This window comes from Apium graveolens, chromosome 2, assembly GCF_009905375.1.
Source record: "Apium graveolens cultivar Ventura chromosome 2, ASM990537v1, whole genome shotgun sequence".
NCBI classification, from domain to species: Eukaryota; Viridiplantae; Streptophyta; class Magnoliopsida; order Apiales; family Apiaceae; genus Apium; species Apium graveolens.
The window spans coordinates 317,289,872-317,308,166 of NC_133648.1; the positions used below are offsets into that span (position 1 = coordinate 317,289,872).

At 34.4% G+C, this 18,295-nt stretch overlaps 3 protein-coding genes across 4 annotated transcripts; all 3 read right to left on the reverse strand.

Annotated features, from left to right (window-relative positions):
• Window positions 1-2,563: 2,563 nt before the first annotated feature.
• On the reverse strand, window positions 2,564-4,955 carry LOC141708883 (deSI-like protein At4g17486). The gene is made up of 4 exons (XM_074512709.1): window positions 4,519-4,955; window positions 3,374-3,661; window positions 2,964-3,044; window positions 2,564-2,885 (listed from the first exon to the last, which is right to left on the reverse strand). Exons 1-4 carry the CDS (start codon window positions 4,676-4,678, stop codon window positions 2,740-2,742), a joined length of 675 nt encoding a protein of 224 aa, XP_074368810.1. The 5' UTR covers window positions 4,679-4,955; the 3' UTR covers window positions 2,564-2,739.
• A 103-nt stretch (window positions 4,956-5,058) lies between these two features.
• Window positions 5,059-7,823, reverse strand: LOC141708882 (uncharacterized). Its single transcript, XM_074512708.1, has 2 exons — window positions 7,666-7,823; window positions 5,059-6,383 (listed from the first exon to the last, which is right to left on the reverse strand). The coding sequence occupies exon 2, from the start codon at window positions 6,342-6,344 to the stop codon at window positions 5,373-5,375; it is 972 nt and encodes a 323-aa protein (XP_074368809.1). The 5' UTR covers window positions 6,345-6,383; window positions 7,666-7,823; the 3' UTR covers window positions 5,059-5,372.
• Window positions 7,824-12,463: 4,640 nt separating this feature from the next.
• LOC141708884 (uncharacterized) lies at window positions 12,464-17,915 on the reverse strand. 2 transcript variants are annotated; one of them, XM_074512710.1, is made up of 8 exons: window positions 15,967-17,915; window positions 15,752-15,850; window positions 15,491-15,643; window positions 15,220-15,383; window positions 13,937-14,084; window positions 13,555-13,674; window positions 13,375-13,462; window positions 12,464-12,832 (listed from the first exon to the last, which is right to left on the reverse strand). In XM_074512710.1, the coding sequence occupies exons 1-8, from the start codon at window positions 17,845-17,847 to the stop codon at window positions 12,666-12,668; spliced, it is 2,820 nt and encodes a 939-aa protein (XP_074368811.1). In that variant the 5' UTR covers window positions 17,848-17,915; the 3' UTR covers window positions 12,464-12,665. The 2 variants fall into 2 exon arrangements, 1 of the variants encoding a protein (XP_074368811.1); XR_012569673.1 differs by lacking the exons at window positions 12,464-12,832; window positions 13,375-13,462; window positions 13,555-13,674 and adding an exon at window positions 14,227-14,612 and having other exon boundaries at window positions 13,950-14,084.
• Between the last annotated feature and the right edge of the window lie 380 nt (window positions 17,916-18,295).

An 18,295-nucleotide genomic window follows, 5' to 3' on the forward strand; every position in this document is an offset into this window, starting at 1 on the left:
TTCTACTATTACCTATTTCTTTCGTAATTTGGTCGTACTTTTTGACTGGGGTTTTAATGTATAATTAACTTATATGTAACCCTTATACCACTTTAATAGTCTTAGTTCTGGGATCTGTGTATTTAAAGCCTCAAGACAATTAATCTATTGTAGTCCATATCTAAGTTTCTTAATCGGTAACAAGTTTTTTCCAACAATCCACCTACCTACCACCCTGTATATGTATTTCGCCGGTTATATAGTTGGGCTCAGATTTAAGTATAGTTTTTTTTCTTGCAGTTTTTCAGAATTTAAAATCTTATATGTTTGGTTAATTATCTCTTAAGTTGAAGATACGTAAGTAAATAAAATTTAAAATATCTGAAATTAACTTATTTTGCACTACCTTAATGTTATTGCCAGATTTTTTTTCTAATCATTAAGTAAATAAGATAAATAATTACCAATATATATATATATATATCACTTAAGTAATTAATCTTAACTTGTTCTTTTAATTTAACTAGCATAATAGCTTGCGTGAGTCACGAGCGATTTTCTAGAAATATATTGAAATTTAACATAAAAAGTTTTTGAAATTTCTTTTTTATAAGATTAATAAATGAAGACCAATATAATTAGCCTTTGGTTTATTTTCAATGACCAACCTGTCCACAAGACCAACATGGTTTATTTGCCTTTGGTTTCTTAGCCTTGTTCTTGTCAGATTTAGTGTTAGCCTTCTTAGTGACTACCTTTCGTTTCTGTCCTACAGTCACTACATTCACCTTCGACCTCCCATATTCAGTAGGCATCACATGTCCTTGTTTGGACTTGTGTTGCTCCTGCACAGAAATGTTCAACATCAACTTAGTCCAAATGATCTCTCTTTTTTGTCTTTTCAGGAAGAGAGCAAACTCTTCCGAAGACTTAGGGAACTTTTCAATCACTAACATAACCTGAAACTTCTCAGGCAAGACCATACCGGACTCACCCAAAGAATGAACCAACATCTCAAACACATGAACCTGTTCAGTCATAAATTTCCATCCATCAGCTTGAACTCAAGAAACCTAGCCACAAAATACTTCTCAAGTCCTTGATAAACAGTATTGTGGTTTGGTCCAGTTTATCCTAGAAGACCTTCGCGGTATAGGCATCTGATGAATAAATATCAAACAAGGTGTTCACCAAGGCTGCCAAAATGGCTGCCCTAGCCACCACATTCTTCTCAGCCCATAAAGCATAAGCCTTAACAGATTCAACCTTCTCTTGATCCAACACAAGAGGATCATACTGCACCACTGGTCATAAACCCTTAACAGTTAACCAGAGTTTCATCTTTTTCTGCTAACGAGAAAAAGAAGTCCCACCACTGAATTTATCAGACATACCCGATAAATCAATAGGTTGGGAAAAACAGTACGTAGTCCAATCAATGGTAGCAGTACCACCAGAACCAGAACCAGCCTCAACAGTTTTAGGAATATCAACAGTTTCGTTAACCATCTTGCTCATAACAATATAACACAGATAATCTCTTCATGATTGTTGGATATAATTAACACTACGCGCAACAAATGGACAGTTTTATAAATTAGGATTTAAGCAAGAACATGCAATAAATCAAATAACGAAACAAAACACGAAAGTAGAAACAACAATATATGTTCAGTAACTGAATTGATAAAGAGAAAATAATACACTTAACTCTAACAAAAACTTTATCAAATCTGTAATCTGAAAGAACTATGAACAGTTGAGGCGCCTAGCCTTCGAGAAGACCAGACTGTTTTTAAAAAAATTATTACCCCACTTACGCTGTGTTGGTTTGCAGCAATATCACTTTTAGGATACAACATCACATAGCAATGTGTCCACAGTCACGTAACGCTCAACAGCGACCCCGTAGCTCAGTTCGCCCAGTAAACCTATGCTATAATCTGTATTTTATGGAGGAGAGAAAAAGAGAGAAAATAGCAGGTAGGGTTTTCACAAGTCTGTGATCTCGGTATATCTTATTCCAAACGTTTGGTTCTGTATATAATACAAAACAAAACGTAACTGAAGATATTACAATAATTAAAATAAATATTCTGACTTAATATGCATTTAACAGAATATATTTCAGAATCATAAACGTAACAGTCACCAGACACAAAACCGGAGTAAAATTTCTCGCTCAGGTCGCCTCACTTATGCGAGACATTCGCCCAAATCGTACTTCGCCCCGAGTCGTGGCGGAACGTTTGCGTGTGTGCGCGAGGCACAATGCACACTCACCTGCCTTATTAGTTGTATACTACTTTGCACATGGTACTATATAAAGTATTTCACCTTTCTTTAGCTTAACAATACGAGGGATAAACGCACACAACTCATTTCGAACTACTAACTTCATCTCAATTTATATATGGATTACACTAAGAAAATGACTTAAATTCAAACATAAAAGTTTAAGTCCGCATATCATAGATAACCCTCCAACAATTAGTTTTAGGAAATTATATCAGGAACATGTCTCAAACTTTTCATTTTCTAACGTGTTCTTCGTTTTAAATAGGACAGTGAACAATAGTAAATCTAAAATCTAAATCATGCTATTAAATTGAACCGGTGAAGGACTTGTAAATCATGTAAGTTGTAGTATAATATACAGTACTAGTATTACATCTAAACCAAGCACCTACAAGCAATGAAGTAACTGACTGACATTGTTCACTTCATCGTTCTTTTCCAAATGTATATTCACTTGTTCCATCATGATCGTCTCGTCGCCTCTCTAATGAATGATACTTCGCCACTTCCTGGTGGCGATATTAACTGTATACGGTCTTTTTCTAAATCATCCACTTCTGTTGATATTTTGGGTGTACTAACTAAGATAGACTCAGCTACATCGTTTTCTGTAAAGAGGGTTAGTTTGATTAGTTGATTATTAGATTGAGAACTCGAGAAAATTGAACAAGAAGGTCCAGGCTTACCAGCGCAAGGATGGTACTCAGGTAGGTGTTTAACAGTTGTTACTTGGAGGCTTTCAGGAAGCAGACAACTGCAGATAGAACCTGATGCATACCAGAAAACGAGCAAAAAGACCGTATTCTTAAGATCATGAAAGCAAATTGCAAAAGAACATGAATAGATGTGCCATGTTCTTGATGATGGTTATTAATGTAATGAGTGTAATGAGCTAAAGTGATCCTCTAATGAGGTGTTTTCTCTCAAATTCATTTGCAAATGCTGTGCAGCAGTAATCAGTAATCGCTAATCACCAACAGGAATTATATGAAAAATGAATTCTTTCGATTAGTATTGCCTACAGAAAATAGCAACTAAAGTGACAACTAATCGAGGAACATGAAGTGAAGGAAAAGGAATTTTGATTTGAACACACCTAGCTTTGCAAGCCGATTCACCCACCCTGGAATCCTATTGCCTGTCAATCTGCAGGACATGTCATCTGTAAAATGGTTGCAGTTCTTGGAAATGAGGTGATACGTGTCACCATGGTACTCGGAAGCCACAGTCTCAAGAAAATGATGGAATTCTGAGAAGGGCATGCCTATACGACCTAGGGGAATGGAGCATCTGTAGATGAAACCCGGGCAGCTCTTAGGTTCAGCTTCAAAAACTCCACTCATGGATAAGTCATGAGCTCCGAAACCATACTCCATACCATAAACTGAGAATGTTTCATACCAGATGAAGAATCAATTAGAAACAGGTAGTTATAATTAAAAGTAGAGTTGTATTAATATCGTTTGATATAGCTGTGAAACTGAGCTGTATCAATTTCCAGATACGACTCAGGCATGGTTAGTGGCTTCAGTCAAACTAAATGCAAACTTTATTCCTAGTTCTTCTATCAAGTTCATATTGTTAGGTGAGGCATCATACTACATTTGCAGAGCCCTTCTTATGTTTATGTCTAAACTATTGTGTATCTTATAAGACTGGGGGATAATTCTTAGCATTACTCTCTTCTGATAATAGTTGGGGCCTGGGGGAGAAGGGGAAAAGTTCAAAGACAGGTTGATTTCCTACAAGACAATGTACTGGTGCCAAAATGGACTATATAGATGGAGAGTAAGTTGCTCTTTAAGGCATTACATCAAATGTTCAGGTTTCAAGACAATGCATAAGTATTATCAAGCAACTTTTTCCCAGAATTTAGGAGATTGCGAGTAGCCATGGTTCCCAGATATCTGTCCTACTCTGCAAAAAATTTCGATCACCCTGTATCTAAAAAGGAAAAGGGAAAGAATTATAGAATTGGAAAGCAAATTCAAATATTTGGTCGAAAACTTCCATGTTCAACATCAAGATAGGTCAGGTCAGGTCAGGTCACCCCGGAAAAAAAACAAAAAAAATTAACAGAGCTCCTGAAATCATTAGGAAAACAGAAACAGAGAAACTACATGTAGCTAGAAGAATGATGAACATCAGAATCACAACATACATGCATCATTTGATATGTGTATGCATGCATGGTTGTAATATCAAGCTATATGTATTCATAAACAAGCATGGTTTGCTTACCTTCAATGCCAGAATGAAAGACGCCTAGACCAAAGCAGAAAAGGTATTTATTGAGAGGTGTGAGATCGTAAACATTCAACAGAACCTGGGTCTCGTCGTCGACAATATTAGTGGTGTAATCATCGCTGCTGCTGCTGCTGCTACTTCTGCCATGATCCATTACTTGAAGAATTCATTCTCCATTACCATTCTTTGTGCAAATGTAAGGGTGCAAAAAAAAAAAAAATGAACCGTGTGTATATGATGTAATCCAAATATGACTATGAGCATGGCCAAGTTTGGTTTGGTATATTTATCTTATTTATTCTTTAAATTTGAATTTAATTGTCAAATATAAATTTTAATAATTTAACACACTCAAATACTCACACTTTCGTCTTAACATTTTAATTAAAAAAATTAACTATAAAAGTTAAAATTATAATTTGATCTGATATCTGATCTATTAATATGATCAATGATCTAATAAACCAGCCCTCAACGCTAATTTTTCTTTGTTCAAATATAGAAAGAAAAAACACATCTCTAAATCAGCAGAAATTAAGAAACCAAAATATATTACCACTGAACCACCAAACGATATTTAGTTAAGGATTTAATTTTGAAGAGAAATAATTACATTTAATTTCGACTTGCTCATATAATTTCACATTTCTTCTCTTTCTGTTTCACCTGAGACAAAAGCTACTGATATATAGTCTCCATCAGATACCATTTGGAGAAGAGCAAGCAAAAGAAGGCTAAGACACTCAGACAAGGCAGTGCTTCAAAGAAAACAATCAAGAACCTTTATTGGTGGTGTTTGTGGCTGCATATTCTCGACTCTCGAGGCCTGTTCCTGGCTGACACGTAGTTTATTCTTGAGACCTGCTAGGGCCAGATCCCCCATCAGAGGTATCATTGTCTTGATCAAGGGAATTCTCCTCACCAATGCTCTCCCCCCAGAGTGTTCTAGTTGACCTCCTCCTAACAGTCACATGCGCCCTCGTTCTTGAGGTACCAGACCAGCTGCTGCTCCTTGAGACATTACCAGGTTGGAACACTCGAACAAGGAAGAATACAGTTAGCAAGCCTCGTTCATCGAGAGAGAAAGCGCTATCCTCACTTCTATCTTCCCCGATAGAAGATTGCAGTGTGCTGATTAAATCTCCAAGATCCCTTTGCCGCTCCAGCCTCCTCCAGTCACGTTGTCTCTCCGGATCTGCTTCTGATGGCCGCACAAGTGGGTGTGCAAGTCTTGCATGCTTCCTCAAATCTGAATATGATCCACTGAAATCACATGTCTCACAGGCACAGCTTCTCAATTTTGCATTCATAAAGACACGAGCAGGTTCCACAACCATCCACCCATTTATATTTCCCCGACACAGAGGGCAAACCAGCTTTTCCTTCACTTTGTGTTCACAATCAGTGTGCATCAGTCTGGATTCAATTCTTTCAGCTTGAATAGCAGGAGTACCTTCATCAAGAGTCATCCTATATGTTGGTGAGTCAGTTGCAGTTGAAAGTGATGTTTCTTCTTGCTGAGGCACTGTTGAAGAAGTTTTACCAAATGACTTACAGAACTGGTCAAAACAGTTGGAGTGGCGGTAGCTTGTGTCACACATGAATGGGCGGCAACCTTTACCATGAGATGAACACAGAAGCAAAATTGCATTATGAGGATGTTCGATACATACAGGGCATCGAGCTTCCTCCCATTCTTTGACATGCTCCTCGCTCTCTAAAGGATTTTTTATTAATGACAATAATGAAGGACTAGATCCACATGGAAACGGGGATGTTCTTGACCGTGATGTGGCGCAATCTCTTCTCTCCTTAGGCATCTTGATACGTCAAAGTAGCGGAAGATAGTATAGTTGAAACTGCAATTTAATTAACATCGGAAATACCGAAGTGAGCCACTACAGAGCAAAGCATCATCAGGATCAAAAAAAATATAGAGTCCTAACTCCCAAGTACCAAATACACAAGCCACTGTCACTCCATTACCGTAATTATATCTAAATCTCGTGTCTACAATATTTCAGAGACACAACATTTACAGACTACCTTACAATTGTCATTATTGACATGGCATATACAATTTATCATTTCGGAGCAATGCAAAAGTAAAAACAACACACTTACTTAGCAAAAAACATATTGATATACAATTACACAAAACCTTGCTAAGTAGGATGACCCAAGCTAATTTTTAGATGATATGTGATCCTCTAACCAGATTAACTACAACATGATGGACTGAATCCCCAAACCCGCGTAAAAGGATGCAACACACTACACCTTCCATCATTTATCTATATATAGAAGCATATTGAACAGAGGAGGTTACAGATACAAGTGATGATATTTTCTAATACTTAGTGTAAAGAAGCACAAATGTATCCATATTAATATTATTAAACCAATACTAAAAATTAAAAAACATTTACTACAACTCTGTAACTCACCAGCAGTCTAGTTGTCCACACTTTAACATAGAACAAGAATTCACGAATCTTGAGTGACTGACTATCACAAATTTTTTACAAAACACAAACAAGCACACAAGTACAAAACGTAAAACAAAAACAGCAATAAAAAGGTGCTAATCATGCCACAATTGTTTCAAAACAGAACAAATACACACCAAATCCGTGGCATCAAAATTTAATCACGCAGCAAGTGTTTTTCAACAAGGAACCAGTTGGACGAGCTCATATGTTCTTTGCCCTCAACATTTCAAACAAATCACAAATTACGCAAACATTCTACACTATCCCGCAAATTATGATTCAATCATATTCCCCTAATCTCTTCTTCATCAAAACCGATAAATGTGAACAAATTACTCTACATTTTCACCCAATCAAACAATCATAATATTAAATCAATAACTCTATACCACCACAATACTCATCGGAATAAACAACAAAATTAATTCAAATCAAACATTTGCGAAAAATTCCCAAAATACCCAAAACACAATCAAAACCCTAAAAACTACACAACAAATAAAAAAAATTACAAAAAACACTCGCAACTAAAAAAATCAAAACCCGAAACACAAACACGAACAAAAGCAACAATACATATATAGCAAATGACTAGATCCGGCTGTGTACAAAGAACTTGAAATTATTCGATAAAGAGTTGAGAATTTACCGTGAATTGTTCGAATTGAGCAAGAAATCAAGAATATCTGAGCTTTAATTTGAAAAAATGGTCATTTGAAATTCGAATTCAGATCTTGAAAATTGATGAATGTGAATAAACTTTGGGAAGCGAGCTGCTGCTAACAGAAAGGAGGCTGCAATGAAGTTGTTTAGGTCTTATATAGTACTACTAATGTTGTTATGTAGGAAAGGTTGTGGGCTGACGTGGACTCATGCTGGTCGTCTGTTTTATGATGTTTCCTTTGAATTTCAAAATCATTGTGGTCACGTCGGCCCTTTCGTTTTTTAATCTCTCACGCGCAGGAAAGCGAGTGCACTACACAATATAATAGTGCATGTGTCTCGTTAATTTCTATACACTTTATTTTTTTGATATTCCATTTAATTCTATATATTTCTAACTTACTAAAAATAGTAAAAAATTATAATATAAAAATCAACTACACTCATTACTTTCTCCCACTACACTCATTTTATTCATTAAATATTAAATGGTCCCACCACTTTAATCAACTTTATATACTTTTTTCACTAAATTACATTTTTTCTTTCTGTCTCATCCAACTATCTTAACAAAAGTAACATTATTTTATTATATTTCTTATCCTCCGTGACCAAATCATTTGTATACAAATGACTGGGATGGAGGGAGTATAATTCTACTCCGCACGAGGACTCTGTCCCTTTTTTGGTACATTAGAACGAATAATTCGTTTTTATGATATAATGGTCCAAATTTTGGCAAAAATGGCACATAACGCCTTCTGTCATAATCATCCACAAGAATTGGCGTTCTAGGGCATTTCTTTTTTTTTTTCAGTTTTGCTCTCTCCTCCCTTTTCTTGCCTTGTCTTGTGCAGATTTGCCATGGTAAAAACATGTTTTGCAACGCTCATATTTACTTCCCAAAAAAATGTTTTGGTTTAATTCTTTTTTTAGTAGTGATGTAAACCCATTTATAGTATGTATTTTTTATTTTTATTTTTATTTTTTATGGTTTTAGCTGTTTGAAAAAGGGTATCATGGGGAATATGTTTTTTCTTGACGAGACCTCATACTCATGAATTTTAGAAATGTAGTTCTACATAATATATAAAAATGTTATTTATTTGACGTAGACGTACATTTAGTGTATTGTGAGTATTAAAAATAAAATTATTTTCAAAAAAATAGAAAACATAGCAATTTGTACCGTCTGAAAATGGTACTGCAAATGTGTGAAATAATACATCTATAAATTGAAAATAGAACTATTAAATGGGAAGAAAATTCATGAAACTGTTGAAAGTAGTAATACAACATAAAAAAGAAGGAAAACATCATAATCCAACAAAGAAAATATTAAATCAATTTTTTTAAAATTTAATATGAGAGTTCGAAATATGCCCTTGGCATGATTTTTTACATAATAAAAATTACACACACAAGGCAGAAACAAAGGCACAAACGGGGGCGGGAAGGAAAAAATAAAAAAAAATATTAAAAATGCCCCAAAATACCACTTCTTGTGGGTGTATCTAACAAAACCCGAAAAAAGTGGCGTTTTGTGTCATTTGTCCAAATCTTGTGCCATAAAATTGAATACTTCATTCAGATGTCCAAAAAAAGGACAAGAGCCCCGCACGAGAGCATGGGCCGCTTCGATTTTAGGATAAATGTAGAATCACAATCATATATTTTTTCTTTCTATAATTGAAAATTGTAACTGTAGATTTGAATTTGATTTTGGTTTAGAAATTTTCAGTCCAACTATAATCGAATTGATTTCGGTTACAAAATTAACAAATAGAAAAAAAACATATGAATGATATAATAAAAGGGTATTGATCTCTATCCGAAATATAAACAAAATTTAAAACTAGTGCGATTTTTTTTATCGCAGTTAATCCGCAGCCGCTATCCTTGGAGTACCCACTGGGTAAACCCTATGAGCACACGCAATAGCCTATGATCACGTGAACCAAGATAAGCTGCATTTAAGCGACGGGTTCTAGCAAGGAGTATTAAGTGTAATTAATAATAATCAACTCAAAAGATAAAGTTAAAAACTTTGCTTTTTATCTTATTATTATTTTAATTTATTTTAATCAAAGAAAAATGAGAAAGAGAGAGAAATGATTTTTTATTACTAAAAATATTATAAGAGCAACTCCACCAGCTTAGAGCAACTCCAACAACTTAACTATTTGGAGTCTTAAAGTCTAATATAATGAATATGGAGAAAAAAACCTCTTCAACAACATCCTAGTGATTCCTTAAATCACCAAGATCCAATAAGATTTTCTTCCAATTCCTTATCTTTAGCTAACCTCTCTTCTCTTCTAATTTTTATTTTATAATATATATTTGAAAGAAACATCTTCTCTTTCTTCACTTTATGTAATAATGTTATTTTTTAATAATAAAATATTGTATAAGGAATGAATATAGGGAATGTTAGAGTTAGAAATATCTATTGATGCCTTAAGTTACTAAAATCCAATATTTTATATTAAATTTAGGAAATGAATTAAGAAGCTGTTGGAGATACTCTTAGCTATTTGGAGTCTTAAAGTCTAATATAAGGAATATGGAGAAAAACTACTTCAATAGTATCCTAATGATTCCTTAAATCACTAAGATCCACTAAGATTTTCTTTTAATTCTTTATCTTTAGTTAATCTCTCTCTTCTTCTAACTTTTATTTTATAATATATATTTGAAAAAAATACTTTTTCTTTTTTCACTTTATGTAATAATGTTACTTTTTAATGATAAAATATTATTTAAGAAATGAATATAGGGAATGTTGTTGGAGTTGGTAATAACTATTGATGTCTTAAATTACTAAAGTCCAATACTTTATATTAAATTTAGGAAATGAATTAAGAAGCTGTTGGAGATGCTCCAAGGAGCACTAGAAGTTCCTTAAAGATAAAGAATGATACTCGTGTCTTAGTAATTTAAGGAAGTACTAAGACACTGTTAGAGTGTCATTTTTTGTCAAGATCCTTATAATTGAATTTAATAGCTCGTATAAGGGAGCTGTTGGACTTACTCTAAGGAAGCACTTGGATGCTGTCGGAACTCTATTTTATACAAGATTCCTTAAATTTTAGTTTAGAATCTTAAATAGCTAATTTGTTGGAGTTGCACAACATTCTAGTGCTTTCTCCGTTAATGACTTATTTATAAGTAACCATTGGTGATTCATTACCTTTACTTTTAATAATTAAAAATTTGTTTCTCTCTCCTACTCCATATCAAATGCATAACTAGATTTTATATATGATAATAAAATATTACTAAGATACACTTATAAGAAAAGTTGTTAAGTTGACATACAATTAAATATTCTAAGATACTAGAATTCATTTTAATAATAACATTTTTAAGGAAGACTTTATTGGAGTTGCTCTTATTATTTAATTAAGAACTGTATCCTTAAATTATAATATCCATATATTTGTTGTTGGTTGAATTCGAATAAGTTATAAAAATAATATAAAATATTGTTGTTGGCGGGAGAATCCATGAACTTGGGGGATGTATTCTTTTAATATTTAGATCTAGTGGCCCTTATAATTTAATTAAGAACATCCGACGAGGCGATGATGATTGTGATGACCAAATTATAATAAAATTATACCTCATTTCAATTATTGAGGCTAGATTTCAATCCAGTCGACAAGCCGTTATTTTTGAGTTGTTATTTATGTACATAGATTTTTTTAAGAATCGCATATCAAACATATTTTTTATTTGTTTATCTATTGAAAGCCGCTTGCAGTAAAACAGTAAATATTTTTTTTCATAAAAAATTGAGACGATGCAGTGACTTCTAGTATATAATATTCTTACTTATCTTTTATTTTATTAGTGTATCTTAAGCATTTATACGTAAAATTGTGTGAGATAAAATGTTCAAAACTGAAATGATTTAATATTATTACCAGTTGACGCTTGACAGTTGTGAACAATGTACGATGCTCAGAGACATTAAGATATTAATAATTTTAATGATTCGGCAATTTTGAACAATAATATGTTAACAATTTTGGTGATTGGCCAATGTTGGTTGGCACTCTCAGTTGCGGTGTTCTAAAAATCCGGTCTAGGCGGCGCCTAGGCGCTAGGCGGTGTTAAAACGCCCCGACTCGGACTTAGGCGGTGATTTAAGCATTTTTTTTAAAAAATCGGGTAAAAATCGGGATTAGGCAGGCTAGACGGTCAAAAATCGGTCCTAGGCGGTATAGACGGAAAATAATTAAAAAATATTTTTTTTACGTATTTATAATTTTAATCATTAATTTAATAATTTCACACAATATCATGTCAATTTCAAATATAAAGTATTGGTAAGAAGTAACAAATAGTCTAATATATTTATTTTCTCACTTAAAATATAAAAATAATATATTATAATTAATTTAAAAGTGTGAATTAAAATATAGTTAATATTGTAAACTAAATAATTAGTACATAATGCATCTCAAATATGTAGACGTCGTTTAATATCATTTTAATTTTTTTTTTCAAACAAATATTTGACATATTGATCATTATATAATTATAAAAATTTAAAATAATATTTATATTCTTCTGATTAATCTCCGACTTACCGATTAATCTCTCGAAGGTACCCTACCGCCCGGCACGCCTAGCGATTTCTAGAACAATGCTCATTTGGTGATGCTTTTACACACGAGCTAGAGTTTCATGGGACACTCTCCAAAAAACAATTCCTCAAACATAAGGATAATAACGAAACAAGTAAATATTACTGACATAAGGTTCTCGCCAACAAATATGGAAGCAGTGAGTTTCATTTCATTCTATTGTAATACATCCACTAATTTGTAAATACATTTATGATACATGGGAGCGCTTGAATGCCCTCTTAACACTTGTGTATAAACTCCAAAAGTTTGTTTCTCTAAACATTAATCAAACATACATTAAATGAAAAAATCTGACAGTTTCGCCTCCTCGAACTCAAATACATTACATTTACTTGATATTCATAGCAGTTGCCATGGTCCGTAGCTCCTTTGCTATCTCCGAAAAGGCTGGCCTGTTAGCTGGATCTGTCGACCAACACTTCTCCATCAGTGACCTCCACGCTGGATCACACCAGGCCGGAGTCTCCGGTCGGAGAGTGCCTTTTATTATACCAGCTGAAAATGCAAGAGGGTTCCATCAAACGATGTATCTAGATCATGCATATAAATTTGTGAAAGAAAGCAGGTGCCAGACAGAGAGTGTACCTGCTACTTCTATTTGAGTTCATACAAGTTTTCACAACAAGAAATTAAATGCAGATATGTGAAAACAAAAGCCAATTTATGCATAACAAATAGAATCAGCAAACAGAGAACTCCAAATCTCTATCTTATATCCTCATTGTCCGTATAAAAGTACAAGGAAAAACAGTTAGGATAAGTTTGGATCAAACGACGAGGGTAAACTGTATATCAAATGTTGAACTTTGACTTGGCAAAGAAGAAAGAAGATTGGCAAGAATGGAGCTCAGAGGCATAAAACAGTTTAAAAACTGCTCTATTTTTATTAAAGAAAAAGAGCCATCAACAATTGCTTGTACTTCTAAAGCTATATATAGAACCACGTCAACATAATAACTGAGATGTCTCGCTGAAACTACTTAATATTTTTAATATCCTCCAAATGACATGATCACAAGTGTAAAAGTGCAGTGTACCTATGATTTCATGAGACCGCATACTCGAGTAAGGCTCCTCCCCTGTCAAGAGTTCCCACATCACGATACCAAATGAAAAAACATCAACCTACACAGAATCATCAACAAACACAAGAGATCATTTGGATGATCAGCAAGTAGCATGACTTGTACATACATTAAATAGCAGCTAAAATTTACCTTCTCAGTCACCAAGCTTTTACCGCTTAACAGTTCTGGAGCCATCCATGGTATGGTTCCTCGAACCCCACCAGACACAAGAGTCTTTTGCTTAATCTTTGACAATCCAAGATCGCCAATCTGGCATTGAACCCAGGAAAATTTCCTTTTTAAAAAATGAGAGGAAGCAGAGTGCTTCTTATTTATATCTTTTGTATATAAGACTATAAAAGAGAAAAGGAGAAACCGCCAAAGGGCTCTAAAGCGGCAAGGTGGGTGTTTAAGTGTGTTCAAAAAATTAAAAAACACAGAGAAATCAGTTAAAATACAACACATTTTCACGAGTAAAAAAGGAAGGTAGGCAGTGGAAAAATGTCAATATACTAAGTAGCAGGTCAATAACCTTGCACACTGGCCTCCGAGGATCCCTCATGTTGACAAGAAGATTATGGGACTTCAAATCAAAGTGTACTATGTTATTTTCATGCAAGTATTCCATGCCAAACGCCGTATCCATAGCTAAAATCAGCCTTTTTCGGCGATCAATAGTTCTGCAGACAGGTGACAACCCTTTTTTAGAATAAAGTACATGTTTGTGTTGGTCCACTAATAGAATAAGAAAAGAAAATTTGTCTTATATGTATACCATTAAATAAGAATATGGGACTTTAAGTGCAAAGAAGTATAAAGAACCTTATATGATTGTGCAAATAATCTGAATTCAGATTTATCAACAGCATACACACACATAACTTTGTAGGTAGAAAAAAACAAACTGCTAATGTACTAGGTTTGCATATGAAGCATGAAAAGATCCTTTCTGTAAAAGACAAAACAAAGATGTAAGTGTTTAAAGGCTGCAGTGATGGCCAATAGACCGAGTAAAATCACAGACAAACACTTCCAATTGGTGGCAGCATCGTCTTCTTCATGTGACATGACATTTAGAGACAATTTGAACTTTCTTTTCTGGCATTGAAGATTCAAATACAGAGGGTAATTATCCGAGTTTCAACTTTCAAGAAAATAAAGGGCAATCCATTTCTATGAAAATCCAGATCCTGCAGCTTCTTTGGAGTCTGGATAAATAAAACACTAGTTTCAAGAGAAAAACAATGATCTCATGCCCTAATTTTACTCTTTAGGTTGTACAGTACACGGCTTCCACAAAAAAAAAAATGAAAACTGAATTTAATAATATACAATTTTCACTACATATCTCTGCCCAGAAATTCACAATCCTATTTTCAAGTTTTGTGTTCACTAATTATAGTCAATATATGATTTAACTAAATACTTTTATAAAATCAAGGATCAATGTCTATAAGCAAATACAAAAGTATTGATGATCATGTACATTTCTTTCATAATTGAAAAGACAAAACTATATGTATGTGTTTATGATGAACAAATTATGCATTTCATTTAGTCTGCATACAGTTTTTGATTCTGTCGGTTTCAATATGCATGACATGAAATATATATAAAAAATTATATTTATATATGATGTGTCCCCGTGCACCCGCATGCCCATATTTTTAAATTTGCCAAATCCGCATGCCGGGTCCTTGTTTCTTAGATATAAACATATTATACAAAAATTACAATAATAGAAAACGCATACATTGCTCGGGACAAGCTTGTGTAAGAGACAGTGGAAAGTGACATAAGGACATGAGATTATACCTATCTTTTCTGCGGAAGACTTGTTTAAGGGAACCATTGATCATGAACTCTGTCACTGTTGCCAAATTGGTAGCAGGTCCATCTGTGACTACACCATACAAGGCAACAATATTTGGATGGCGAAGTTGGCCTAATATATGGGCTTCCCTCCAGAAATCTGCAATCTAGATAGGGGCAAATAAAATAACAAAATTAGGAACTACTTCCAATAAATTTTATAAATACCGGTCATTTAGTCTTTAAAATTTAACCAAAATAAATATCAGTTTACCAATCGATTCTCCTCCACTGCACCTCCATTGCAGAAACCCGGCTTTAATTTTTTAATTGCAACATCAGACCCTTTCCATTTTCCATAGAAAACAGTTCCATATGTGCCCGAGCCAAGTTCTTTAATATATTCAAGGTCTGAATTCTTAATAGCCTGCGTCATGATATAAAAACAGAAAAATATAAGCATACTATAATGTGTTTCATGTCATTAGTAGCACCGAAATTCTAATGAGAAAAATTCCAAGAGAAAAGTGATAACCTGAAGCTCTCCAATAGCTAGATGATTGTAAAGGGCAGTAATTTCAGGTGGTATCTCGCCATTTGCTTTAGACTCATCGTATGTCTTCTTTATTTCGTCCTGTAGAAAGAATTGTCATAAAAACTGATTATGATACTTAAATTTCTGGATAAATTTTTTTCCTTCCATGCTGAATAACAGTATGCACAAAGAAGTAATTTAGTTTGAGACAACACCTTTTTTTCAATGCTTAAAGGGGATTCAACATTCTGCTGAAGCACCGTTTCCTGCTTGTTTTCTTCCATTACTTTGTCGGAAGAAAAAATAGAAACAGCCTCTTTTGTAATGTGAGCTTGAGGGCACATAAACTTCTCAGCATTAACCAATGAAGAGAAAGATTGATCAGCTATGCTTGGGAGTGGATCGTGATAAGAAAACTGACACTCGGGATTTTTATATCTGTCATGTGGAACACCAGAACCATTCTCACTTATGTTTCCTTCACTACCAGAAGGGAAAGTAAATGAGCAAGTCAGGTTATTCAGGATGCACTTCGACGCTCTTGCATTACCTTCCACTTGTTGGCTACTAGAATCGGACCAATGCTTTAACAGAGTGGAATAAGATGACTTCACGACTTTCCCCTGTTTTGAGATAACTGAGCTCGACTTAATCCCTGGGTAAGATTTTCCCAAGCAAGGCCTCCCATTCGATCTAACTTTCCTATGATTCCTTACCTCTGTGAAATTACTAGGATTACTTTTGTAATGAGAATGATAAACATTTGGTTTGCTAGCATCGCCTGGACTGACATGTGAAGAAGTTGTTGATAGACCATCGAGAAACTGATTTCTACAAGGCCCTGGGGGTAACACAGACCTTAATGTCATGGAACCCGCAGAACATGTCATAATATTTTCTCTATTCAAATCACCCCTACTTTCCATAAAATTATCGTCATTATATTTGTAATCAACTGTGTCCTTCTGATCCACTGGCCGAGAATGACAAACCGACAGTGCAGCCAAGTCTGCATAACCCCTACTTTCCCCTGAATTTGCGTAATCACATTTGTAATCTACCATATCATTTGAATTCAACAACTGAGAATGAGAATCCAACAACGCAACCAAATCTACGTAACTCCTACTCCCCAAATTCACATCCAATGTCCGAGAATGACAAACCGAGTCTACATAACTCCTCCTCTCAATACAATTATCTTCATCACATGTGTACTCTTCACCATCCTTCACACTCAATCCCCGAGAATGACAAACCGAGTCTACGTAACTCCTACTCTCCCTACACTTACCGTCCTCATAATCACACTCTACTTTATCCCTAATCACATTCAATCCCCGAGAATGACAAATCGAGTCTACGTAACTCCTGCTCTCCCTACACTTCACATTCAATCCCCGAGAATGACAAATCGAGTCTACATAACTCCTACTCTCCCTACACTTATCATCATCATAATCACACTCTACTTTATCCCTAATCAACCTACTCAAACTACCAATAAAACTACAATTTACGCAATCTTCACAATTCTCATCATAATTACCTAACCCTAGCTCTCGAAAACACCTCGTAACAAACTCCGATTCTTTCGCAACCAATTCCTTCCTCAACAAACCTTTCCTCAAACACTCATCACTATACTTCACTTCACCACATTCACCAACACTTTTAACTACAATTTTTAGCAATTTCGATAAATTCAATAACTCAACACACTCATCATCACTACACACATACATCCAAAGCCTACAACAATCACCTCGAAACTCAACCTTCTCATAACAATAAATCATGCACCGAACGTCGTCGTCCGACTCCATCACCGCCAAACATGACTGCTCTTCTTCATTTTCGCCGTTTTTAATCATGTAATTGAGATTAAACGCTTTTTTAGGGCATTTAATGAGCTCCGAAATTTTCGCGTGAAGGCGGGAAAACGTGACCGTGCGGCCGACTGAGATGACGCGAGTCTCGCCGCCGGTGTATTTGAGGTTTTCCGGCGGCCGGAGGTGAGTGAATGCGCCGTTGAAGCTGCAGTTGAGTTTGATTTTAGGTTTTTTATAGCGAGGGAGAGATGATGAGTCTTTCATGGTAGTGAAAGTGTGTGTATTTATTTTGGACTCGATGAGTGTTTATATAGTGTGAAGTGGGAGTGGATGGAAGATTACTATTTTGACCTTGTAGTTGAGGTTATTTACTATTTACTGTTGTTATCTATTTGAATTTTGTTATTTTCAACTATTTTGTATTTGGTTGGGGACGTTTGATCCTGACATCGATATTTTTGTCCGATTTGGAGACGGTTATACTGTTATACATGATTCGTTATGTGTTTCGTAAATCGGAACTAATTAATTTAAATATTTATTTATGATATTATTGTAAATTTTTGAAAATTTAAATAATTTATTTATTAATTTTATTTAATTTATTATTAAATTTTAAAAAAATTCGTCAATTTTCTGTAACAAAGATTATATGTGGTTTATTATTTTGCGATCTTTGAATTCTTAGAGATTTTTAATTTTGGGAATTATT